We start from the raw sequence: 27599 nt of genomic DNA on the forward strand, positions 1-27599 counted from the left end.
AAAATGACCTACGCCACTACACAATAAACACTTTGCACCTCTTGCCGGACATCGCACACCTCCGTCGCAGTAGGTACTCGCGCAGGCGGCGCAGGAGCGATCCACCGCGGCCGCGCCCGTGCCGCCGTAGCCCCCGCGGGCCGCCGCACCGCCGCCGCCGCCGCGCCGACCGCCGCGCCCGCGCCAGCGCTGCGGCTGCGGACGCCTACCGCGGCCACCCCCAGAAAACTGTCCTGAGGTTCCATATACCACATCCACCGCCGACGATGATGATGCTACGACGTCCTTGCTGGACCCTTCAATTTGACGTTTCTCTTCGTGTGACATCTCATTCGCTTGAGCGATCTTTACCGCCTTTTCCAAAGTTAGCTCCTCTGCTCTAAGCAAGCGGTCGCGTACTTTGCCACTGGCCACACCGCATACGATGCGATCACGCATTAGGCTCTCCTCGAGGTCTTTGAACTCGCACTGCTGGGCAAGTATTTTCAACGCCGTTACGTACTCATCTATAGATTCACCGCTTTCCTGGTTTCTAGAGAAAAACTTGAATCGTGCCATAGTTTCATTCTGTTTGGTACCAAAGTGACCATTAAACTTGTCTACTAAGGTTTGCAAGTCATCGCGGTTCTCATCCTTTGTGAATTTGAAGGTCAAGTACACATTATAGCCGTCCGAGCCTATTAGGTTTACCAGCAAACTGGCTTGCACATCACTAGCCTCCTTGTAGACACCCGAAGCCTTCAGGAATACTTTGAACTGCGTGTACCACCGGCGCCATGCCTCGGCGCGCGCGGCCGGCCCACCCTCCAGGCACAACTCGGGCGGAGGCCGCGCATGCTCCATATTGTACACAAACACTATTTATCACTAGTACACACTCCTAAACTGCACGAAACTCGCCTACTTGCCCGAAATATCTTTAATATTTAATTAAATACGGCACCGCTGTCACCATGTAGTGAATGAAGAGGTATTCATAGCAACTGATTTATTATCATTCTACCGCCAGTACATAAATGTATATCTTGGTATGAATACCCACACAACAGCTATATCAAAAATTCAGTAAATCCTTAATTTTTTAACAAAAGTTTGTTGCCGACCCTCACGGTCGCAGTTCTTACTTGACTTAAGAATCCTTGCCATAAGGGTTTATGGCAAAGGTTTGTTTCTGTATGTTCTAACCTAACCTAACCCACTTTTCTAGCACAAGTTTGTTTCTGTGTGGTCGCAGATCTAACCTAACCTAACCCACTTTTCTAGCAGAAGTTGGTTTATGTATGGTCGCAGTTCTAACCTAACCTAACCCACTTTTCTAGCACAAGTTTGTTTCTATATGGTCGCAGTTCTAACCTAACCTAACCCACTTTTCTAGCACAAGTTTGTTTCTGTATGGTCGCAGTTCTAACCTAACCTAACCCACTTTTCTAGCACAAGTTTGTTTCTGTATGGTCGCAGTTCTAACCTAACCTAACCCACTTTTCTAGCACAAGTTTGTTTCTGAATGGTCGCAGTTCTAACCTAACCTAACCTACTTTTCTAGCAAATGTTTGTTTCCGTGACGTAACCTAACCAATTTTTTTTACAATAATATAAGGGAAAATGACATTTCGATGTCGCGTTAGCATCGGATTTATGAAAAGGTAGTTAACGAAACGGTTGTCAAATTATAAGATTGGCAACCGTTCTTCTGGTTATTGAGTTTCTATAAAATGATATTAGGGAAAATGACATTTCGATGTTACATAGCATGGGATTTATGAAAAGGTGGTTAACAAATCGGTTGTCAAATGATAAAGTTGGCAACCGTTCTTCTGGATATTGAATTTCGGGAAAACGATAATGTGGGATAGCAAACTAGCGGCATATTAAAAGTATGGTAAACAATGTATTTGGATTATAAAAATTCTGTCAACCGTTTTCGGACAAGTGATAATCGGACAAAGGATTTTCGAAACATCGATAGGTTACCACAAACTTAACGGGAAAGGCTCTTGTATGAATAAAACAATTCGCCTTTGTATCTCTATTCCTACAAATTGTATATAAACTGTTGTACACAATATAGTTATTTGTTATACAAGGGGGCAAAGTTGTATTTTAACGCCGAGTGTGGAATTGAAAAACGAGCAAGTGAAAGGATTCTATAGTTGAACCACGAGCAAAGCGAGTGGTTCGAGAATAGAATCCTGAACTTGCGAGTTTTTTAACACACGAGAAGTAAAATACATTTGCACCCGAGTGTAACACAAAACTTTTCCCCTCACTATAGCGAGGAAACTACAACGCAAAAAAAGTGTTTATCACTGCTTCCAGTAGTTCCACAGGTGGTAAATCATCTTTATTACTAGATTCACCTACTTTTATCAATTTTAAAGCAGATAATTTGACTTTATTCAAGGTCAAATTACTTTACCCACTAGTGGATAAAATGCGTTTTTACCCGCTGGTATTAAAGGATAAAACACGTGTTTCCGAGCTAGTGAGGGGAAAAAGTCAGGGCCGGATTAAGGGTAGAGCGAGTGGAGCGGCCGCTCTAGGCGCCACTTGGTAAGGGGGCGCCAAAATCGAGAATGTGGAAAAATGCATACAAAAAATTATACGTTGCGTGGGCGCGCACATATCACAAAATGGCGAGAGGAGTCGGAAATGAATCCACCTATTGAAAATCTAGATTTGTAATTCAGATTAAGTGGAAAGTTGTACCACATTGCCCTTCATAAGGGCGCTGTTGCTAGGGCGCCGTAAAAGGAGGATTCTAGCCCTTGACGAACCACGTTGTTGTGCGGCGAACGGCAAAGTTACGTCGCTATCCAAATGCAAAAATTTGAGTCTACCCGATAGTCCAAAGCGGAGTTTCTTATAAAGCCAAAGGCGCAAAACGTCTCAGAGAGGCGCAATTTTGTGAGTCACAGCAGATGGTGAGCGAATTTCAAAGCACTCAGATCACTCACGCACCAGCACTTAGTGGCAAAATACCGAAATGGGCATCCCGACGGTGACGATCGTGTCCGCAGTTAATCTCTAAATTAACTCTTAGTATTATAAAAATAAAAGTGATGGCGAAATATAAGGCCTAAAAGTCGGGAACCTATGCCTATGCGCCCTGTGAAGTCAAAATACCCCAAAATATAATATGTCAAAGACCGCAGCTCTGCAGACGATAAAAGCTTGAAACCAGCAAACCAGCAACCCGCTGACGGGTTGTCTTAATTAATCGAGTCAATAGGAAAAATTATCTTCTCTTTTAGTTAGGACAAATTCCGAATCTGCTTTCCAGACTTGTCCACTATAGTGCTCCATTTTGTTTGTTATTTTATCCACCCGCCTTCGTCAGTTTTCCGTGATCATGATGCATGCAACTGCGTCGAAATATCGGGAGCTCGACAAAAATCAAAAAGGTAATCACGGTCTATATCCCGGTCAATATAAGTCTAGTCTATACTAGGGTAGTTCAACCATTTGTCCCTTTCGCACTCTGTATGATGAAATCCATAACTTCTGTATTGCGTTAATCTTCAAATTACGGCATTACTATGAAAAAAATTTCGCGCTCGCTACGCTCGCGCAATTTATTTTCCTACGTAGTGAAACTTCTTCCCAAGGGCGCCGAAACTCAAACTCGCTCTACCCTGATCGAGTGCACGGGCCGGCGCTGGAAAAAGTGATTACTACTACTACTACTACAATAACTAAATACAATTAAAATACACAAAAAGAAAATTAAAAAAAAACATAAAGATCGCTGTCAGGATCGAACCTGAGAACATTTGTTTACGAAGTCAGCGCAGTACCTCGGGACTACGTCTTGACTTGCTCAGTCCGACGAAATCAGCCTACAGAAAAGAACGTCTAATGTCATGTTACGTCGCTGAGCAGTGAGCAGTGAGCACTGAGACTATTGAGAGAGACATGCGCTCAGCGGAGAGATTTGTAACTGCAATTAAAAGGCCTCAGTCGGTCATTTTTGCGACTGTTCTACTTCGACAGATTTTCTTCCTTACCTCTATTCTCCATGGTCAATGCGTTTGAAAAAATCACGTTCGGATATGTTCGAATTTAGAGGACTGTACGCACTAGCAAAGAGTATTAAATGAATCACTAGAACTACGTACTTTGTGCACAAATCTAATAGTTGTAAAACATGACCGCACCGCACCAAGGTCATCCATGTACTATCCTGTAAGTGGGAGCGGCAGTTTGTCGGTGCTTACGCGACCGCACCGCACCTGTAAGTGGGAGCGAGAAAAGAATATCTCTTTCTCGCTCCCTCTTACGGGTTAGTAATTGGATGACTTTGGTGCGGTACGGTCCTCGTACGGCCTTGTTAGCACTATAAATAGTTGAAAGAGACATCGCATCATTCGCATCCAAAGAGCATTGAATCCCTATGATTCTCGGAGCTATGATTGCAACATTACATTGCCATAAAAAAGTATAGGAGGACATATCAAAATCAAAATATTATTCAGCAAATAGGCCACAGGGGCACTTTTACACGTCACATGTACATATTTAGAAAAGATTTAAAATTGAATTGAAATTACATTTGATACTACTAATTCTAAGTTCTAACTTAAGTATAACCTGTATAACTCTACTACTTAATTAGAGATGTAGAAGGTCTCTAAATGTCGAATTACAACTAAGAAATACACTAAATATAAAAAGTACAAATACAAAAATTTTTAAAATTACTTTAGAGGTGCAAATGACTCTAAATGTCACAACTAAAGATAAAATGTATACTTAATCTAATTCTCCTTAGAGATGTTAGGTCAATGTTTTTATACTAGCGGTCTGTGGACCAACTTTAAGCAGAAAACCTTTCACTCTCTTAGGGTTCAATATAATAACATTTTCAGGGCCCTGTTAATTAAATTCCGTGTGGTGACGGGTTAAGAATTTCACCACCCCTTTCTTCCCGTGGGTGTCGTAGAAGGCCCTTATTTGCCAAGAGTGGCACTGAAACTTGGGTAGTTTCATGTGCTCTGCCTACCCTTTCATGGGATACAGGCGTGATTGTATGATTGTATGTAAGTAGATTATAAGTACGTAACATAGCATTAAGTGTTCACTAACAACTATGGACTGTAATTATCTGAAAATATCGGAATTTCGTGAGCGTCAGGACCCCTGGACCACTACAGATATTTGATGTTTAGTACATACTAAAATTTAGTACCTATTTGATACTATTTGGTACCTGAGTACATATATTTGGTATCCATATATTCAGGATGTCTGGACCATTTTTGGTTTACATAGTTCTAGACAACACTACTAATTGATATCTTAGTCAATATTTACTACGTCAGAATGTCTGGCCTGACGTCAGAATGTCTGGCCACTTTATTCGCTCGATTTTTCGATATCAGTGGAGGTACCAAATAGGTACTAAATTTTAGTATGTACTAAACATCAAATATCTGTAGTGGTCCAGGGGTCCTGACGCTCACGAAATTTCATACGTGAGAGCGAAGTTGATTTTTTTTTTTCAAAATTCGAGTGGGCTGTTGCCTGAGCGTTAAAGGTACGCTGTCAGTTGGAAATCGTTAAAAAAACACATTTAAGTGAGACATTTCATTTATTGTCTAGTCCGGTATTCTTCTTCCTGGAGCGGTCTCGCTTGGGCCAGGGCAGGCCGCGGTGCACGGCGTTAGTGTGGACGCGCGCGTCCGACCGCGTCGTGAACACTCGTGCGCAGACCGAACACGGGAACTGACCTCGGATGCCTAGGTGGACCTGTTCAAATAAATTAATAATCAGGGCCCGTAACTTTCATGCCGATGACATCAATTTGGCGTCACGCTACATATAGGATGATTCAAATAGTTCTTTTGTAATAATTAATCATTATTCATTAGTCAATTTAATCAATTACAATGACTTCAAAAGTAAGCTATTCATACGTGGAATAATTAATACCTACTCGATACGTGAAACGAAAAGGAAACAATTTGTTTTGTTTTTATAATTTATTGAAATATGGTAACAAAACTATTTAATAAAATGTATGTATAAAAAATAAACAAATAATTTAATTTACTTTTCAAGTATCAAGTAGGTATTAATTATTTCACATATGAAGAGATTAGTTTTGAAGTCATGATTAAAATGATTTATGAATACCTAATGATTAATTATTAAATAAAACTCTTGAATCACCTATATGCAGCGTGACGTCAAATTTATGTCATCGGCATGAAAGTTACGGGCCTAGTTAATGTTGTTAATAATAATATATTTAAACTAGCTTATGCCCGCGGCTTCGCTCGCGTTAGAAAGAGACTAAAATTCTCAGTCTCTGACATCACTCAAGGTGAATCTGAAGAAACTTTGGCTTTCTGAACAAGTATGATAATGGTTGGGAATTTTATATATAATATACGAGTACTTCTTGCGATATTTATACACGTATATTATGTATGTATTGATATATTTATATATTGGTTAGGCAAATATTTTGTATTTTATTTATGTACCAGTGGCGGAGCGTCAATACAACTCGATTCCCAACGGGTTCCCTAAAATTCTCTAGTATTTGTAAAAGTCCATACAAAACAGATTCCAAAAACCCTCCGGCTTTATCAACGAAAATTTTCACGCCCCGCCACTGTTATGTACTCTAGTATGTAATTTATTGTATAGTGTAATTTTGTATTTACATAGTTTATTTAATTGTTAGCAATATTTTGGATTACTTTTGACCTTTATTGTACTTCTGTAAGTTTGTCTGTCTTACCTACTAGAACGATCCTCTCATCTACTCCAAGGTTAGCTGTAAGAGATCCCTTATAGGGATAAGCTCGACTTTGTATCTCTATTCCTACAAATTGTATATAAACTGTTGTACACAATAAAGTGACTACTACCACTACTACTACTAAAAGTAGCCTATGTCAAACTCAAACCCCACGGGGATACCCCCATTTGCCAGAATTTAATTTGCCGTAATTTTATTTGCCACCCTATTCAACAATCATAATATCGTTTCTCATATCTTATGTCATACTTATTGTTTACTATATTAATCATGTGGTAGAAACTTTGTTTCCCATAAAGTCAGTTTCCATAATGTCATTTGTCAGAATCATCGAAATCCGTAATTATGACATCATTTGTCATCCAAATTAGCTACCAGAAAAGTCAATTTCCATAATGTGATCTGTCAGAATCATCTAATTGCTTAATTATCACATGCCATGACATCATTTTTCATCCAAATTAGCTACCAGAAAAATACTTTAGGCACAGACCAACCCCTATAGACATCTATTACAAGACGACTCGCGGTCGCCAGCCTTCCTAGTATTTGCACTGATATAAGCGCGGGCGCTCGCCGTGCCCGATCAGTATCGACCAAGTAACAGACCCGAAAGCAGCGCGTGTTTTTCGCACAAAAAAATTGGAAAAGGGTATTTTGATGCCTTAAAGATGTCCACCTGTAGTGTGAAATGGTGTGGAAAGGTAACAAGAAGCTCAAATTTAAAAACAGACGGCATTACATTCCACAAATAAGTCATATTTATAATTTATTCAGAGCCGGCATAGGTCAACTTACATTGGCCACTTACGCGTCAGTAGAGGGACAGTCATACTTCTGTCCCTTTTCATCTGGCGCGACTGCCCGCCGTCCTTGAAACGGCCAATCACAGCGCGCTTAACACATTCCCCGCCCGCTCCTCGCACCCCTGGCACTGGTGACTCATATCGCGAACAAAATATACAAGACTGCCACTCTATAGGAGGTTCTCTGTGACTTTAGGTTAGGTTAAATTAGAACTGTGCCCCTAGAAAATGATGGAAAATGAAATTTCTTGAAAAGTAGGTTAGGTTAGAACTGTGCCCCACTGGAAAATGAAACTGCTATCAGAAAGTAGGTCAGGGGCCTATTGCATAACAATTTATAACTCATATTACAATCGGTAGTCCCCCTCCAATTCATTTTATAAGAAAGAGAGTTCCACTTGTAATACAAGTTGTAAATTGTTATGCAATAGGCCCCAGGTTAGGTTAAAACTGTGAGCCCCTGGAAAATGAAACTGCTTGGAAAGTAGGCTAGGTTAGAACTGTCGCCCCTCTCCTCAAATGAAACTGCATGCAAAATAAGATAGGTTAGGTTAGAACTGTGACCCCCACAAAATAAAACTGCTACTAAATAAATAAACAAATATTATAGGACATTCTTACACAGATTGACTGAGGCCCACGGTAAGCTCAAGAAAGCTTGTGTTGTGGATAACAATGATATATATATAATATACATAGAAAACATCCATGACTCAAGAACAAATATCTGTGCTCATCACACAAATGAATGCCCTTACCGGGATTCGAACCCGGGACCGCGGCGTAGCAGGCAGGGTTACTACCAACTGCGCCAGACCGGTCGTCATCGGTCGGCTACTGGAAAGTAGGTTAGGTAAGGTTAGAACTCTGACCCCTCTACAAGATGAAACTGTTGCCTGAGCTTACCGTGGGACTCAGTTGTGTCTGTGTAAGAATGTCGTGAGCGTCAGAATGGCGGGTGTACATCAAGCAATCCTGGTGTGGTATACGTCTGGAGTTAGTGCTAGCAATGTGCCAAATGTGCGCCAAAATTAGAGCTATTGTGCTCTTTTAACTCCAGAGATATTTAAGAAATTAATGACACCCGCCATTCTGACGTCAGGTTGGCGGGTGTACTTCCAGTTCTAGGTAATGGCTGCTTACTCGAGGGTGAAAGTACTGCCTAAGGTTAGTGCTCGCAATGTGCTTCTACATGTATGAAACACACACTAATTCACAGAGCCGATGAAGAGTAATATGGGATTGAATAAATATATCTATAACGCCTGCTGAAATAAAATAGCAATGTTCATTGCCTGCAATGCAGCATTAACATGCAGGCGCTTTTCACAAAAAAGTGATACTTATAGATATACCCACATACCACATATACATATGTGGAAGTGCACCCGCCAACCTGACATCAGAATGGCGGGTGTCATTAATTTCTTAAATATCTCTGGAGTTAAAAGAGCACATTGCTCGAATTTTGGCGCACATTTGGCACATTGCTAGCACTAACTCTTGACGTATACCACACCAGGATTGCTTGATGTACACCCGCCATTCTGACGCTGACGCAGAAGGTATGTCCTGTAAATATAATATTTCCTATAATATTATACTCACTGTCTTGTGATGCCTGTTGAAGTTAGCCTTAGAGCTGAACGCGCGCGGGCATTCTGCACATTGATATGGTTTCTCCCCCGTGTGAGTCCGCGTGTGCCACTGTGTACACAAACAAGCATCGTTTAAAGCCTTCTGATGGCCTTTAATGGATTAATTGCATACGGGACATGGTCAGAAACATCGGAAATCAAATTTCAAACGTAATTAAGTCCCATTTACGATTTAAATCACGTGTAAACATCGTAAATATATAAATGGAAGTCGGTTTGCAAAAAACAACCTCTAGTTATTAATAATCGGTCGCTTGCTTTCGTAATATTACCACTCAAATCAGCTTTAATCTTGATTTGCACATTTTTTTTGCTTATTGGTTTGATTTTAAATAGATTTTATTTTTATTGATAAACACGTTTATCGATAAAAACTTAGACTTCGACTTAGACTAGACAGGAAGGCATAAGTCGATTCGTAGGGATTCCATACGATCGACGGGGTCTCTAGTTTACTCCTTACTAAGGCATTGTAAATTATTTTTATAGCCGAAGGGTCTTGAAAACAGCGTAGGTTTCGAATTACAAAACCCAGCCAAGATATAGAATTAAATAGTAAATCTCAATAATACCTACAGTTATATACTTACAACTAGCGAAGATTTCAACGTGAAGGCCTTGGGGCAGTGTTCGCAGGCGAACGGTTTGACTCCCTCGTGTATGCGCTGGTGGTACCGGAGTAAGGCTGCGTTCTGTATAATATTACATACCAAAGTTAATAACTTAACCACCAAATTTAAATATTGATAAATCCCCGACATAGGGCACTCGTCCCACCGCGAGCTAGTAAACTATGAGCTATCGGCTATAAAAACGAACAAAAGACAAGCACTCCCGTGCAAATAAAAGAAACACGGCGATGTTTATAGTTACTCGCCCAGCGGGGAGCTAATCAGATCTGGACGTATTTGGGCTCGTTCTTCTCAGACCCGACGATAAAAAAATGTGCCATTTTTTTCCTTTACGTTAAGATTTTAGGAAGAATTTACTACGAGCGTGACGTATTGGAAACTCGAATTTTGTATGGAAAGTTTGTGACGCATTTTTTATCGTCGGGTTAAAATCAGCTCGTGATTCTGAGAAGAATGAGCCGACACACGTCCAGATCTAGTGAAATTCGGGTTTTTTTTTTTAAACACCCAGGAAAGCGCTTCTATCATATATTTGACCGCCATTGTGGACCTGTACCACAGTATAATAAGGAGTACTATCGTACAGTATGGCCACTCTCGCTCCCCGCTGAAAGTGCCGCCCACCCTCTCTCGGTTACCTCACAGTTACCGCCTGTCAAAAACGCGAACAGTCGACCTGTCATATCTCACTCCTACAAGAATGGTACGCGTTCACCTACACGAGCTTAGAATGTGTGCCAGGAACGCGCGTCTTTCATATATTTGATCGCCAGTGTCCAAGATCAGAGTACACGCACACTGTACTAAGAGCGTGCGCAGACAGAGAGCGGTCTGCGTTCTGTCAGAGTGACCGTTGACCGCTCGAGAGTTCCAACGCACACAGGCGGCGTTCAAATTCTCGCATTCTAGTTTCGTTTGTGTCTTTCTACATGCAACATGTCACTGGAAAGTTCGTTTTCCTATAAAGATTTATTGCTCAAAAATTACACCTATTAAATTCTCCTTACAGATGAACAGCCATTCAATATTTTTATTCGCATGTCGATGAATAGTTTCATTAATTGAGAAAAATAAAGGCTGGCTGTATTTTCAGGGCATTGTAGGATAAAATAAACATAACAGCATTTTGTCGTGTACTATCCGTAGATTCGACCTCAGACATCCTTCCTTTTCCTAACAAATTCATTATTTTTTCTGTGTTCAACCTCAGACATCCCCGCGTTGCGGCGTTCTCTGACTCGGCGGGAAAAGAACGCTAGAACGCGGCGTTCCGCTTTGACCGTCGCGGGCAGACTGCGGCCCGCTGTGTGCGTTGCTACTACAGACTCGGTACATTCTAAAGAACGCAGAACTCTGAACGCGGAACGCAGAACTCCAGACCGCTCTCTGTCTGCGCACGCTCTAAGAGTGAAATGAAATGAAATGAAATATTTATTTTCCAAGTAGGCATATTACAATGCGCTTATCAACGTCAAATAAAACTACGCCGGCTCTAACCCTACGCCACAGCCTCGAGAAGATTTCAGTCCCCCCTCAGTTGGAGGAGGGTATCCACTATGGGACCGGCAAGAAACAATTTCAAAACATTACATCTTATATTTAATCATCATATATTTAACATGCATTAAAAAAAACAAGATACAATTTAATAAGCAAAAGTATTCATAAAAAAAAATATTAACACAAGAAATTATACAAAGTACAAAGCTATTATGATTATTAATAAGAGATGAAATTATACATAAAGAAAAAAACCGAATAACTAAAATAACTTTAGAGTTGTAAAAGACTCTTGTTGTCTTAAGCAAAGGAAAAAAAAAATATATGTATACTTAATCTACTTTTTTCCTTGGAGATGTATATGGTCTCCAAGAGTCAGAAAGAAAAATAAACAAACAAGGACCGAACAGAGTGCCTCAACGTAATCTCATTCAAAATTAATGTTACATAGAATAGAATAGCCCCTATTAGCTGAAACAGACCGGTCTTCACAAACAGCACCCGTTCACGAATATGGCGCGCATCTCAGCCATCGCCTCCCTCAACCTTCATTCGGGAAGGTGGCGACCCGATCAACGACGTCACCGTAAGCAAAGACTTTTTAGCGAGCAGAGTGAGACAGTACCGGTTTGATGGTCCCGCACTGCTCGCACACGAACTGTCCCGGAGCGCGCGGTCTGGCGGCGTACTTCTTGCGGGCGGGCGGGCGCGGGCGGCGGCTCTGCTCGTTCAAGTGTTTGCGGCTGTGGTGGGTGTCGTACGAGGCAGAGGTAGAAAACGTCATGTTGCACTGAAAATAATTTATTGTATTGTAAAATAAAACTATGGAAATGGAATATATCGCGTATTTAGACGACCGGTCTGGCCTAGCGCGTAGTGACCCTGCCTACTACGCCGCAGTCCCGGGTTCGAATCCCGGTAAGGACATTTATTTGTGTGATGAGCACAGATATTTCTTCCTGAGTCATGGATGTTTTCTATGTATATAAGTATTTGTATATTATATATATCGTTGTCTGAATACCCACAACACATGCCTTCTTGCTTGAGCTTACCGTGGGGCTCAGTCAATCTGTGTAAGAATGTCCCATAATATTTATTTATTATTTAATGAATTAACAATTCATTCCAACGTTTCGAACACTTTACAGTATTCGTGGTCAACGGGTGACTGAGGAAAAATGACAATGTGCAAAAGCTACCATACAAGAAATATTAATGAACCATAAATAATATAGATTTAAAGGCTGGTTCACACACTGTTAATAAAGCTTATACAATATTAATAGTTATTTGTTATACAAGGGGGCAAAGTTGTATTTTAACGCCGAGTGTGGAATTGAAAAACGAGCAAGTGAAAGGATTCTATAGTTGAGCCACGAGCGAAGCGAGTGTTTCGAGAATAGAATCCTGAACTTGCGAGTTTTTTAACACACGAGAAGTAAAATACATTTGCACCCGAGTGTAACACAAAACTTTTCCCCTCACTATAGCGAGGAAACTAAAACGCAAAAAAATGCGTTTATCACTGCTTCCAGTAGTTCCACAGGTGGTAAATCATCTTTATTACTAGATTCACCTACTTCTATCAATTTTAAACCAGTTAATTTGATTATATTCAAGGTCAAATTACTTTATCCACTAGTGGATAAAACGCGTTTTTACCCGCTGGTATTAAAGGACAAAACATGTGTTTCCGAGCTAGTGAGGGGAAAAAAAATTACAATTACTACGTTCGAAAGGTCGGGAATGTCGGGATGAATTGTAAATTCATTATACGCGATATAATCCGTTTCCATAGTTTTATTTCATGAGTAACTATCGCGGTAACCGAAGACAATATTAATATTGCATTGTGAGCACGATATATTATAATACGGGACTGACAAAGCCCATACAAAAAAGCGTACCCCTGAAATGTATGGGCCTTTTAGGCTTAAAACTAGATGGCGCTGTTCCGAAGCCTGGAAGCGGCCAAAATCATATTTCCTCCAAATATTTTTGCGTATTTTTTATAAGAACAAATCATATGATTCATTATTTTAATATAATGGTATCACGTCAATTCAGCAAAAGGGAGTGTACAAGTTTCTAATGGGTCGGCAACGCGCATGTGTCACCCACTGAGTTGCAGGCGTTCATAGGTTACGGTGACCGCGTTCCATCGGGCGGACCGTATGCTTGTTTGCCACCGACGTAGTATTAAAAAAAATCTTTTTTTAAATAGGTAAATCTAATTTATTTATTTAAAGAAATTTTACAACATTAGGTACAGTACAGCTTATTTATACATAGGACAATGCGCTGTAAAATTAAAGGAATTAAACTAATACATATTATATAATAACAAATACAGCATTATTAAAAAGATAGCTCACAGAAGCGTATAAAACGACAGCGAAGTTGTCTAAATCTGTCATTAAACAAATCGCATTCTGGTGCAACGTTTAAGAATTGATTTAAAAGAGCCCGTGAATAAAATAAAGGAGAGTGCTGCACGGGAAGCATGGTCGCGCGATAGACGATAAAATAGGCCGTCCCTATCGCACTATTTGTAAGTGCGATAGGGACGGCCTGATATTTTATCGTCTATCGCGCGGCCATGCTTCCCGTGCTGGTGCGTCAGCGTTCGGGCCACGTTCTCCGAAAGAAGACGATGGTTCTAATGTTTTTCCTACTCAGAATCACGAGCCCTCTCGATCCTATTAAGTGAAAAATTATGAAAATGCTCCTAAACAAAGAAAAGGACGCTCACCTCCTCACACCGATGAATCTCAATCGGATGAGCCTTCTCAACGTGTTCCTGTAGTTGTGTCTCGCTCGCACAGTTCTCCCCGCACTGCTCGCACGCGCGCGCTCCGTGGTCGCCGGCCGCCGCGTGCAGGCTCAGCGCCTCCGCGCTCACGAAGCTCGCTGAACAGACGCCGCACTTGTGTTTTTGAAGCTTAAATAAATAAATAAAATAAATAAATATTGGGGACATCTTACACAGATCAACTTAGCCCCAAACTAAGCAAAGCTTGTACTATGGGTGCTAAGCGACGATATACATACTTAAATAGATAAATACATACTTATATACATAGAAAACATCCATGACTCAGGAACAAATATCTGTGCTCATCACACAATTAAATGCCCTTACCGGGATTCGAACCCAGGACCACGGCTTAGCAGGCAGGGTAACTACCAACTGAGCCAGACCGGGCGGGGCTTAACATTCTGAAAAGGAAGTTCTTTTTATCTTGAGAATTATAGATGTTATAATCCATACTAATAATGTGTAGCTTAACTTAAGGCACTAGTGACTAGACCCTACTCAGTGTTGTGTTCCTGCCGGTGAGTAAGGCTGCCAGAGCTCAACGAGGGTGCGGTGTGCTGATGATGGGAGGACTTACGGAACTGACTTATTCCGTCTATTGTCCGTTGAGTCGTCGGCAACTCGAACCCTCCTTGGAACTTGTACACTCCTTTTTACTGTGTATTTAACACAGCAAAAGGGAATGTACAAGTTTCTAATGGGGTGGAAACGCGCATGTGACACTCTTTGAGTTGCAGGCGTCCATAGGTTACGGTGACCGCTTTCCATCAGGCGGGCCGTACGCTTGTTTGCCGCCAACGTAGTATATAAAAAAAAGGTTGATTTTATAAAAAAATATTATGATCTGAAAGATAATCAACCTTATAGCAGAATGGATTAACCCAAGTTTGAAGTTAAGCGACACAAATGGGAAAGTGTGTGTGTCTGTTTGTTTGTTTGTCCGTCTTTCACGGCGAACCGGAGCGAGGAATTGACATGATTTTTTAAGTGGAGATAGTTGGAGAGATGGAGAGTGACATAGGCTACTTTTTGTCTCTTTCTAACGCGATCGAAGCCGCCTGCAAAAGCTAGTCCATACTAATATAATAAATGGAAAAGTGTGTGTGTGTCTGTTTGTTTGTCCGTCTTTCACGGCGAACCGGAGCGACGAATTGACGTGATTTTTTAAGTGGAGTTAGTTGAAGAGATAGAGAGTGACATAGGCTACCTTTTTGTCCCTTTCTAACGAGAATAACGCGATCGAAGCCGCCTGCAAAAGCTAGTATTATATATATCGTTTCCTGCAACACAAGCCTTCATGAGCTTACCGTGGGACTAAGTCAATCTGTGTAAGAATGTCCTATAATATTTATTAAACTCTGTCAAACAAGTCTGTCAGTAAATAAGAACTAAGAAAACTATAGGTATCCTTTTCTTTAGCACCCTAAAGAAAAGGATGCATATAGTTTTCTTTGTTCTTATTTACTGACAGACTTGTTTGACGTATATTTATTTATTTATTTTTTGCCCGTGTGGTGACGGGTTAAGAATTTCACCACCCCCTTTCTTCCCGTGGGTGTCGTAGAAGTCGACTGTGGGATTTGGGTGAAATTGTGGCGTAGGCGAGAGGCTGGCAACTTGTCACTGCAATGTCACAGTTTCGTTTTCTTTCAACCCCTTATTTGCCAAGAGTGGTACTGAAGCTTTAGTAGTTTCATGTGTTCTGCCTACCCCTTTATGAGATATAGGCGTGATTGTATGTATGTATGTATGTATGTTATATAAGGCTGTACAAACCTCGGGATGCATCCTATTCTTATGTAGCAGCGCCCCCTTCTGGCTGACGAAGGTCTCGCCGCAAATGTCGCATGCCACGTTCATGGCGGGGTGCGTCAGCCGCACGTGCGTCAGATACGTTGTGCCTTTACTGGAAGGGGTAATGTGTAATTTATAGCATTTTTACCCCCGACGCAAAAGGGGTGTTATAAGTTTGACGTGTCTGTTTGTGGCATCGTAGCTCCTGAACGGATGAACCGATTTAGATTTAGTATTTTTTGTCTGAAAGCTGAGTTAGTCGGGAGTGTTCTTAGCCATGTTTCATGAAAATCGGTCTACTATGTCGCAGTCGGGGTTTTTTTCAAAATTTTAATTTTGTGGTTAGGTTATATGCAACAGGCGTTTAAAGGAGGTCAAGACGTTTAAAGAGTGGCGTGGGAAACAAGACGCCACGAGCATTTTTTAACTCGGTTAAACACCGTTGCAAAGTATTGTATACTTTTTCTACGACCATGCACTTAGTTTTTAATAGTTTTATAGAATAACTTTTTCCCCTCACTAGCTCGGAAACACGTGTTTAATACCAGCGGGTAAAAACGCATTTTATCCACTAGTGGGTAAAGTCATTTGACCTTGAATAAAGTCAAATTAACTGCTTTAAAATTGATAAAAGTAGGTGAATCTAGTAATAAAGATGATTTACCACCTGTGTAAATACTGGAAACAGTGATAAACGCATTTTTTGCGTTGTAGTTTCCTCGCTATAGTGAGGGGAAAAGTTTTGTGTTACACTCGGGTGCAAATGTATTTTACTTCTCGTGTGTTAAAAAACTCGCAAGTTCAGAATTCTATTCCCGAAACACTCGCTTCGCTCGTGGTTCAACTATAGAATCCTTTCACTTGCTCGTATTTTAACTCCACACTCGGCGTTAAAATACAATTTTGCCCCCTTGTATAACAAATAACTATTACCAAAGAACAAAGATTTGCACTGACAGCGCTCGAGCCTGCTGCCCATCCCCCGCCGGCTTACCGCGCTCGCGCGCAGTATCGTTATAACAATACGTTGCCATGGTTACAGAGCCAACCAATGCGTTTTCAATTTGTTCATTACTGCGCGCATGCGCGGGAAGCCGCTGGCTTTGGGAATATACTTTTAAGTAGGGTTTTAAAGATCTATGCACGACCCTGTAAATTGCGAATAACAGTTCTGGAGTAGAAAAAAAATATACATGAAAACCAGAAGCTATAATAACCTGACCACAAAATTAGAATTTTGAAAAAGCCCCCAACATAGTGGACCGATCTTCATGAAACATGGCTAAGAACACTCCCGACTAACTCAGCTTTCAGGCAAAAAAAAACTAAACCGAAATCGGTTCATCCGTTCGGGAGCTACGATACCACAGACAGACACACACACAGACTGACAGACAAACAGACAGACAAACAAACAGACAGACAGACAAACAGACAGACAAACAGACAGACAGACAAACAGACAAACAAACAGACAGACAGACAGACAAACAGACAGACAGACAAACAGACAGGCAGACAGACCGACAAACAGACAGACAAACAGACAGACAGGCAGTGGCGTAGCGTCGATTACAACTCGATTCCCAACGGGTTCCCTAAAATTCTGCAGTATCTGTAGAAGTCCATACAAAACAGATCCCAAAAACCCCTCCGGCTTTACCAACAAAAAATTTCACGTGTCACCACTGACAGACAGACACGTCAAACTTATAACACAACGTCGTTTTTGCGTCGGGGGATAAAAATAACCTTTAAATCAAGGGTGAACAGGCGTCTTCTGGGCGAGCTCACTTCATCGTAGACCACATCTTTGCCTTTGGCCAGTCTGTGGTCAATAATATATTTTTCATTATAAATCATCATCATTCTCTTGCCCTGTTTATTTGGGGTCGGCGCAGCAGATTTTCCTCCTCCATTCCTCTCTATCAGCCGTCATTTCCATACTAACACCTTTCACTCTCATACCATTAAATTTGTTTTTTATCATGCAGAAACGTCTGCGAGCGATATTACATATTTTTAAATTAAAGGAAAAATGCAAAAAAATGTTTCTGCATGATAAAAAACAAATTTAGTATGGGTTAGCACATTGTTACTGGCGAATTCTCAATGTAAATTGAGACTCCAGTGCCTGTTAAGATCTATTCTTACGGGTAGATGTTTGCTATAACGCCACCCTAAGGCGGTTGAGAATTGAGGGAAGGCATGGATAAATTCGCACTCATCCAGCAGGCCTCCGTAGCGCAGTTGGGAGCGCGATGGCCCCGGCAAGGCCAAAGGTCGCAGGTTCGAGTCCTGCCGGAGGTGTGAATTTTTCCATTTTTCCTTTAATTTAAAAATATGTCTCCATTGTTCACACATTCCATCCATCTTTTCTTAGGCCTTCCACTACCGTTGTAACCTTCCATCTTCATCTTTACCACTCGTTTTATAACATTGCTTTCATCCCTCCGCATTACATGCCCATACCATTATAATCTTCTTCTCACCTTCTCTGTCATTGGCGTTCATTTTTTTTAAATTTATTATAAATATTAAAAAAAAGAACCTGCCTGCCTTGCCTGTGTGGTGACGGGTTAAGAATTTCACCACCCCCTTTCTTCCCGTGGGAGTCGTAGAAGGCGACTATGGGATACGGGTTAAATTGTGGCGTAGGCGAGAGGCTGGCAACCTGTCACTGCAATGTCACAGTTTCGTTTTCTGTCAACCCCTTATTTGCCAAGAGTGGCACTGAAGCTTTAGTAGTTTCATGTGTTCTGTCTACCCCTTTATGGGATACAGGCGTGATTGTATGTATGTATGTGTAAAAAAAAGAATCATTCAAAACCCAATTTACTTACTTGAAGGTCTTCCCACAGTGCTGACACTCGAACGTCTTGCCGGCGTGCATGGCGTGATGGTTCTTGGCATGCGCCCTGCAACAGACAGATACTCACACTTTCCCATTTATAATATTAAAGTATGGATAAATATATAAATATGGACTAAAACTGATGTCAACGTCCACTTTTCATTTCATTCATCACAATATATTTCATTTCATTCATTTCATTTCATATTTCGCAGGCATATGGGCTCGAAAAGAAACAAATAACCTCAACTCGACCTTGCAAAAGAACTTACGTCGGCGGGATGGTACTCTCTGTGACTAGCGCTGCTAATTATTGAGTTGCATATTTCGCAGGTGTAGTATACAAACCATATGCCTGCAAACAGTGTAAGGTTCACAAAGTCAGAATGAACTTGGCCCGAGAGACAAAGTGGCATTTGTGACCGAACGTGTAGGATCGGGATATATTTGTATTTTGTATTGATTCATTCTGTAACTAGCTCTGATCAAGTGATCACATACTCACATTTTTAATGATGTAAATTGATGTACTACATACATATTTTTAAATTAAAGGAAAAATGGAAAAAAAAAGCCAAGAATGGAAAAAAGGCAAGGCCAGAGGTCGCAGGTTCGAGTCCTGCCGGAGGTGTGAATTTTTCAATTTTTCCTTGAATTTAAAAATATGTAATATCGCTCGCAGACGTTTATGCATGATAAAAAGTTAAAAAACCGATGTACTTCATATTTCGCAGGCGTAATATACAAACCATACGCCTGCAAACATTGTAGCATGGGCTAACAAAGTCGTAACGAACTAACCTGTCCCGCGAGACAAAGTTGCAACTGTCTCCGAACTTGCATATGAACTTGAGCCGATGCGACTCCTCGTGTTTTTGTAGGCGGCACTTCACGTTGAAGCGCATCGCGCATATTTCGCACACAAGTGTACCGGCGCTCTAGAACAAAACAAAATAATAAAATAATTACGTATATTTTTGATTTAAAATAATGTACACAACGCGAGTATTTTTTGACACAGTGTCGCATACAATACTTTTTCTACGACAATGGTTACTTTTTTAATAGTTCACGCCGAGGCATGTATAGTGCTTTTCTCAAACATACAATGAAATAAAAAAAAAATGTTTAAAGGACAATATTTTATAAAAAAAAGTTACTTTGCAGGCCTAGGTCAAAAATAATATGAAATCCCTTTACAGTCCTCTCGAGTTGTTGCGCCCAAAAAGCGATACTTCCCAGCCCATTTTAAGGAACGTAAAGACAATATTTCATTGCATGTTTGAGAAAAATACTTTTTCCTGGATTTGACACAAAGTATGACTACAAGAAAAAACCTATCTATGGTTCACAGGTCTTTTTTTTGGGTTGTTAAGTTGGTAACAATAACGCAGTACGTTACAACCTAACAACAAAATTAAAATTTGGAAAAAGACACCCTGACATAGTGGACCGATTTTTATGAAACATGACCGACTCAGCTTTCAAACAAAACAAAAAAAATCTATCCGTTCGTGAGCTACGATGCGATAGACAGACACGCACAGACAAACAAACAGACATGCAGACAAACAGGTAGACAGACACACTTATAACACCCCGTCGTTTTCGCGTCGGGGGTTAAAAATCCAATAACAAACTGCTGTAAATGTGTTTTTGGGGAATATACTATAGACTTATTTTGAAATCTTTTATACTTTTTTTTTTTTATTTAACAAAGAAAGACAATGTACACAAGCATATCATTAAAGTTTCGCCAAACTGTAAAACAGTTTGTTGGCGATGCGCTCCATCTTATCTAATATTCTAATATCTAAATGAAATGAAATGAAATGAAATATTTATTTTCCAAGTAGGCATATTACAATGCGCTTATGAACGTCAAATAAAACTACGCTGGCTCTAACCCTACGCCTCAGCCTCGAGAAGATTTCAGTCCCCCCCTCAGTTGGAGGAGGGTATCCACTATGGGACCGGCAAGAAACTCGGCGGGCCACTTCTTTTCAAAACATTACATCTTATAATTAACATGCATTAAAAAAAACAAGATACAAATTTATAAGCAAAAGTATTCATAAAAAAAAATATTAACACGAAATTATACAAAGTACAAAGCTATTATGATTATTACGAGTAATAAGAGATGTTAGAGATGTATAGAGTCTCTAAGTGTCAAAGTACATCTAAAAAAATTATACATGAAGAAAAAAAACGAAAAAAACGAAATAACAATCCACCTATTAGATATACACTACCTACAGACAGTACATCTGTTTCCAATAATGAACCCTATTTCGACGCCACACGAGTAATTATGCCGGTAGATACATACACAACGGTCTATCTGTTAAATTAGGTATTATCCTGCAAAATAACGTGCATACTATTGAGCCTAAGCATTTTAATGGTTTTAGTACCTATAGCAATCAAAATAGGGTCAATTAGTAGGAGTTAGTAGGAGGTAGGGCATAGCGAGTAGGAGGTAGGGCATAGCGAATGATATTCCGCTTTGTGTGGTAGGGCACAGCACAGCGGATATCGTCTCGTTCGAATCTAGAGCAGAGCCCAACTGGGGTAGTACCTCCGCCTTACAGAAGACCGCAGCCAAATAGCACTAGACCCTACTCATAGTGTTGTGTTCCTGTCGGTGAGTAAGGTTGCCAGAGCTCAACGAGGGTGCGGTGTGCTGATGACGGGAGGACTTACGGAACTAACTTGTTCCGTTTATTGTCCTTTGAGTCGTCGGCAACCCGAACCCTCCTTGGAACTTGTACACTCCTTTTTGCTGTGTACTTAACACAGCAAAAGGGAATGTACAAGTTTCTAATGGGGTGGCAACGCGCATGTGACACTGTTTGAGTTGCAGGCGTCCATAGGTTACGGTGACCGCTTTACATCAGGCGGGCCGTATACCTGTTTGCCACCGACGTAGTATAAAAAAAAAAAAAAAATCTGGACACAATTTTACATGAAATAATTTTAGGAGTTTTGTTAAAGTAATCTCAAAAATTATGTAAGTTAGGTATATAATATTAACTAATTAATTAATGTTTTTCTTTTTGGGCATTAATGAGACTTTTAAAGATCTACGCACGACCCTGTAAATGACAAATAACACTATTGGAGTAGAAAATAAACTTACCGGGCTGTGTCTAACTAGATGGTTGTTGAAGGCTGTTTCCGAATCGTATCCTTTTCCGCAGTCGTCACATCGGTAGTGGGACTCCAGGTAGTTGCGGGACTTCTTGCGCGCGGCGATCTCTTCCAGTTGCTCCTCCTGCAAGTATATAACACGTTGGGGCTACGTATCCACACCATAAATATTGTATATAAAATGTTGAAAGCGCTGTTGAAATAAGTTTTTTGCAAAAATTTAATTTTTGGGACAGCTTTTATAGCAATAAGCTACAATTAAGCTTATATTATTTTAGTGTTATATTGAAACTAGGGTTTCGATATATAACAAAGAATTGGCAAATAATTATAATGCAATTATTTTGATGCCAATAAATCAAACATTTGTATTTAAAAAAAAAACGTCGAATTGGGTATTGTAGATTTGGTAGTAACTTTGAAAATTGACTGGTATTCCCAATGTATGACAGTGATGACGTCACTGAATAATGTTGACGTTGTCAGTAAGTGCGAGAGGGACACCAGCCCAAACAATGACCTCTCCTCCTCACTTTTTGACCTAACTACTCATTCTGGTTAGTATAATTCTGTGCCCATAGTTTACTAGCTCGCGGTGGGACCAGTGCCTTAAAAGCTTAGTCCATATACTAAATACTAATACTCATTCATTTGCAGCCATTTTATACGTCACAAATTGGATCATAAGAATAAAATTCATAGAAAAATAAAAAAACAGATATTGGTCAAGGTCGGTCAAGAAAAATGTACAACAATAATATTAACTTAGTTTTTTAAGCACAGACCGGTCTGGCGCAGTCGGTAGTGACCCTGCCTGCTAAGCCGCAGTCCCGGGTTCGAATCCCGGTAAGGGCATTTATTTGTGTGATGAGCACAGATATTTGTTCCCGAGTCATGGATGTTTTCTATGTATATAAATATTTATATATTATATATATCGTTGTCTGAGTGCCCACAACACAAGCCTTCTTGAGCTTACCATGGGCCTCAGTCAATCTATGTAAGAATGTCTTATAATATGTATTTATTTATTTATTATTTATTTAAGCAATGTTAAGTTCCTTACCTTGCTCAAATGTACAATTTGCACAGCATAAGCACTCTCAACAGCAGAATCATCCGATGCACTTTTAGTCATTTTTTTCTCATTCTTTCTTACCACTTCTTTTACACGTTTAATTTTATCACATTTTAAGTCTCTCGTCTCTTTCTTAACAACAGATTTCCTTTGTTTTCGTGTTTTCTTACATTTATAACTTTCGTCACTATCAACAGTGCTGACATCATCTATTTCATCATCAAATTCAATTTCAATTTTTTTCTTTTTCTTGACGGTGTTACCAATTTTTCTCTTTCTCTTTTTACTATCATTAACATGTTTTACTACAGGAAAATCTATAGCTGAATCATTGTCTATTCTTACTTCATCATCATTTTCGTCTTCTATTTTCAAATCTGTGTTTTGTATACTGTTGATGTCATCTGTGTCTATGATCGGTTCAACTTTTATATCTTCTGCTGATATGCAGTCTATAAGTTTAACGGGAGATATACTTAAATTGAAATATGGGCTAGGATGATTTAGTCTTTGAGTACAGTCTGGGTCCATCTAAAAAAGAATAATATAGTTATTAACTAAAACTATTATAATAAAATTATGGTAATTTAAATAGAATCGCCTGAGATTGAAAATGAAAATGTTATTATTTATAACTGACGTATGTATATAGCCTTATCCTTAGTCAATTATATAATATATGGGCCAAATTGTCAAAACTGAGGTTCAAAAGTCTATGCTCTCTATAATACTCCATCTCTTTGCTGTAGATCTATGAAAACACTTATAAAAAAGTTATAGTTAAACTTTATAAAAAAGTATGTTTCTTTTGCTCTGCACAATCTTCAAAATAAGTTTCTTAGGATGAATACTTCCTCCCTTCTCTTCTGTTTTAGTTAATAAATAAATAAAAAATAAACATAAAAATGGATTTTATTTCTTGTAAGACAGTAAAATATTACAGAAATTAGAAAAACAATATACCTTAACTGTTATAGATATTGTCACACGAACCCTTTATGAGGTAAAGGCCTCTTCCAGTTGCATCTATTTGTTGCGGTCTTGAGCCACCCAGGTCCAGTTGACCCCGGCTATATTGGTGATGTCATCTCTCCATCGTGCCAGTGGGTGTCTTCTTTTTCTTTTTCCTCCTGTTCCTATCCAAGCTGTTACTTTTGAGGAGGAGATTTTTTTAGTTAATCTTACCTTAAAGAGTTGCGCCAAAATGCTCTGTTGCGTGCGGAGACACATGTTCTTGAATGACACACATTTGCGCAGCATCGCTTGGCAGTACACACACAGGTATTGTGGCAGTGTGTCTTGCTCTACCTAAAGATAAAGATGAGATTTAAAACACAAGCAGCAAAGTGGATTATTGAAAATTACAAATAATAGTTATTTGTTATACAAGGGGGCAAAGTTGTTTTTTAACACACGAGAAGTAAAATACATTTGCACCCGAGTGTAACACAAAACTTTTCCCCTCACTATAGCAAGGAAACTACAACGCAAAAAATGCGTTTATCACTGCTTCCAGTATAGTTCCACAGGTGTTAAATCATCTTTATTACTAGATTCACCTACTTTTATCAACTTTAAAGCTGTTAATTTGACTTTATTCAAGGTCAAATTACTTTACCCACTAATGGATAAAATGCGTTTTTACCCGCTGGTATTAAAGGATAAAACACAATTGGGGGAAAAAATTATAGCATTATTTATAAACTCTCGTCTTAGGAAGACACTCTTCAGAGAGGGGAAAGAAATAAAGCGAGCATTGCTCTCGACTGGAAACCGCAGAATGCAAGCTGTGGCCCCGGGCGCCCTGTCCACTCATGGAAGCGGTCCGTCGAAAATGAGCTACGAGCGGCTGGGTTGAGCTGGAGCGAGGCCAAAAGGGTAGCTGAAGATAGGAAGGTGTGGCGCGAGCTTGTGCATGCTCTTTGCACCTCTGGGGTGCCTTAGGACTACAACAACATGTCTTAGGAAGGCCAAACAACCACCTGTCCAAGCAAGGGTTGACTTGGAATATTCCCGGATCAAGGGAGAGAGGTCGCCCGCGAACTACTTGGAGGCGCACGGTTGAAAATGAGGATGGCTCAGTGGGCCTCGGCTGGGCGCGCCTGGAGGAGGCCGCATCGGACCGGGAACAGTGGAAATCGTTCCTAAGAGCCCTATGTCCCTGATGAGGTACAACAGGATATAATCAGCATCATTTATAAACACTTTACAAGCCAAAATTGTTGGTAATTGAGAATTGATAATTGCTGTTTGTCTTTATCCATCGTATCAATAATGTATTTAAGGATGTAATCAAAATTTAACTGATTCTGTCTCTAAGTTCCAAGTAATTTTTCAGAAATGCTTAAATGACTTTCAAAAGAGACATTAACATTTTAAACACAAGTCTAATAAAATTCTGATGTGTCGGGTGTCCATGGGTGGCAGTGATCGCTTACCATCAGGTGACCCTCTCTGCTTGTTTGCCTCCTATCCTAAAAAAAATTTTGGGGGACACCTACACAGACTAAACTAGCCCCAAACTAGGCAAAGCTTATATTCTGGGGTGCCAGGGTGTACATAAAAAACATCCATGACTCAGGAATGAGTATCTGTGCTCATCACACAAGTAAATGCACTTACCGGGATTCCGACTAGGCCAGACCGGTCGTCAAATTGTTAAGTATTACACGTTTGTTTCGTATCCAAGCCCTTGTATACGTTTATTTCAGTTTCATATACTTCTAACAGCAAACATGCAGTAGTTGTTTAATGATTAGTGTTTATAGACCTTAAACAGTACTTAGAATTAGTGAAACACTCACAGGAGTTCCTAAGATGGACGAAAAGGCATCGGAAAGACGATATTCGTGCATACTGAACAATCTATTGTGGGTAGTGAGGCACGCTCGGCAACACAGCAAGGAAGCACGTTTTCTCTCATTCTGGCTCATATCCATACTTGTTTCTTTACAGTTGATGTTACCACTGGTATAAAAGTTTCAAAATAGATCAAGGAATTTGGTAAATTTGTTTGATTTTGCTCCCCGTTTAACGATAAATGCTAATACAAAATACAACAAAATTCTGTAGATATGTAAACTGTCACTGTCCAATTTTATGCGTTCAGAAATGTACAATTTCAACGCTGTTCCTGACTGGTGCACAAGACTCGATTAATGCGGAGCGGTCGTTTGTTATGGCCCCTGTACACACATGGCCAACGGTTCCACCAGCCCTTTGTGAAACCCCTTGGCCAAGATAAGAGCCGCTGTTTACACATTGGCGAACCAATCACTTGGCATTGGCTCTTCATGAAAGATGGACGTGTAATGAAAAAATCTAGGAAATTCTTGGTCATAGACGTTGTCAGAAAAAAAATATTAAAAAATAATAACCCCGTAGTAAAATTAAATTATTTGCAATATTAACATTTTTTTGAATATTCTGATAAGAACATTTATCTTTTTTAGGAAATACATTAAACATTTGCAAGGTTATTTTATTTCCTAAAATCTACACTATTATTGGCATAGATAAACTTATTATTTTCGTAAATATATCACTACTGTCCTCTCTGACGGCTGACGACCAACTGAATGAGGCGCCAACGTGTAAACGCAGTTGGCCATTGGCGCCAAGCAAGATTGTACGGATGGCATTAGAGAAACAACAGCTTCGATGAATATATGATTTATTCTGACTGATATTAGGCAAGGTACACGATTATATAGGCAGTGCTTACGTACTACTGACATAGGTAAATACATACTACATCACACGCCCCACCAAAAAGGAAAAAAAAAGAAAATTATTATTTTTATTTTTTTTTTTTTCTCTTAACATTACATAAATAAAGAAACAAAAAAAGAAAGATAGGTACTTAAACATAATTTGCTAAGGTGAATACAACTTTGTACGGTTTTTATGAACCGACACCTCTTTATCCTTAACTATGATTACAACGTTAGGGTCAATTTGTCTTACAACTAGGAAAGGCCCTTTATACAGCGGGTCTAACTTATTACTAAGCGCTTCATTTTTAATCAAAATCATATCGCCGGATTTATAAGTTACAGGGTTAACCTTGTGGTCGTACTGAGCTTTTCTTAATGTTTTCCCTTGAATTAAATTACATTTTGCGTCATATTGGGATTTTTGTAATCGGTATTTTAATTCAAAGGAATAGTCATTGAAGTTATAGGCTTCCCACAGACAGTCTTAAAAATTCATAATCTTAAAAAAAACTTGTATGCAATCTGACAGTTCAAATCTGTCAGTGTCTTGTCAGTGTCAGTTTGAACTGTCAGATTGCATACAAGTTTTTTTTAAGATTATGAATTTTTAAGACTGTCTGTGGGAAGCCATACATAGGATCTAATGAATCACAAAGATTACTCGGTATATTGCATCGTCGGCCAAAGACAAGTTCATATGGAGTGTATCGGGTTTCTGAATGAACAGTCGTATTGTAAGCAAAACACCAGTAGGGTAGCCATGAACTCCAATTGTTAGTTTCATTATTAGTTTGAATGCGTAAGTAAGAAATTAAATGTTT

The 27599-nt window shown here is 39.7% G+C and overlaps 2 protein-coding genes across 4 annotated transcripts in view; both read right to left on the reverse strand.

The window, feature by feature from the left end:
• The window catches only part of LOC125239157 (zinc finger protein 345-like), a 215312-nt gene that overhangs the window by 34193 nt on the left and 153520 nt on the right, over positions 1-27599 (reverse strand). The window lies entirely within an intron of this gene.
• LOC125239158 (zinc finger protein 845-like) lies at positions 5575-26120 on the reverse strand. Of its 3 annotated transcripts, none has more exons than XM_048146664.1 (13): positions 25867-26120; positions 24248-24370; positions 23051-23593; positions 21974-22108; positions 19633-19769; positions 18821-18895; positions 15960-16089; positions 14581-14584; positions 14118-14311; positions 11988-12152; positions 9821-9922; positions 9181-9279; positions 5575-5745 (listed from the first exon to the last, which is right to left on the reverse strand). In XM_048146664.1, exons 1-13 carry the CDS (start codon positions 25999-26001, stop codon positions 5584-5586), a joined length of 2004 nt encoding a protein of 667 aa, XP_048002621.1. In that variant the 5' UTR covers positions 26002-26120; the 3' UTR covers positions 5575-5583. The 3 variants fall into 3 exon arrangements, with proteins under 3 accessions (XP_048002621.1, XP_048002622.1, XP_048002623.1); XM_048146666.1 differs by having other exon boundaries at positions 5607-5745; positions 9817-9922; XM_048146665.1 differs by lacking the exon at positions 14581-14584 and having other exon boundaries at positions 14118-14306.

The sequence above is a fragment of the Leguminivora glycinivorella genome, chromosome 25 (genome assembly GCF_023078275.1).
Source record: "Leguminivora glycinivorella isolate SPB_JAAS2020 chromosome 25, LegGlyc_1.1, whole genome shotgun sequence".
NCBI classification, from domain to species: Eukaryota; Metazoa; Arthropoda; class Insecta; order Lepidoptera; family Tortricidae; genus Leguminivora; species Leguminivora glycinivorella.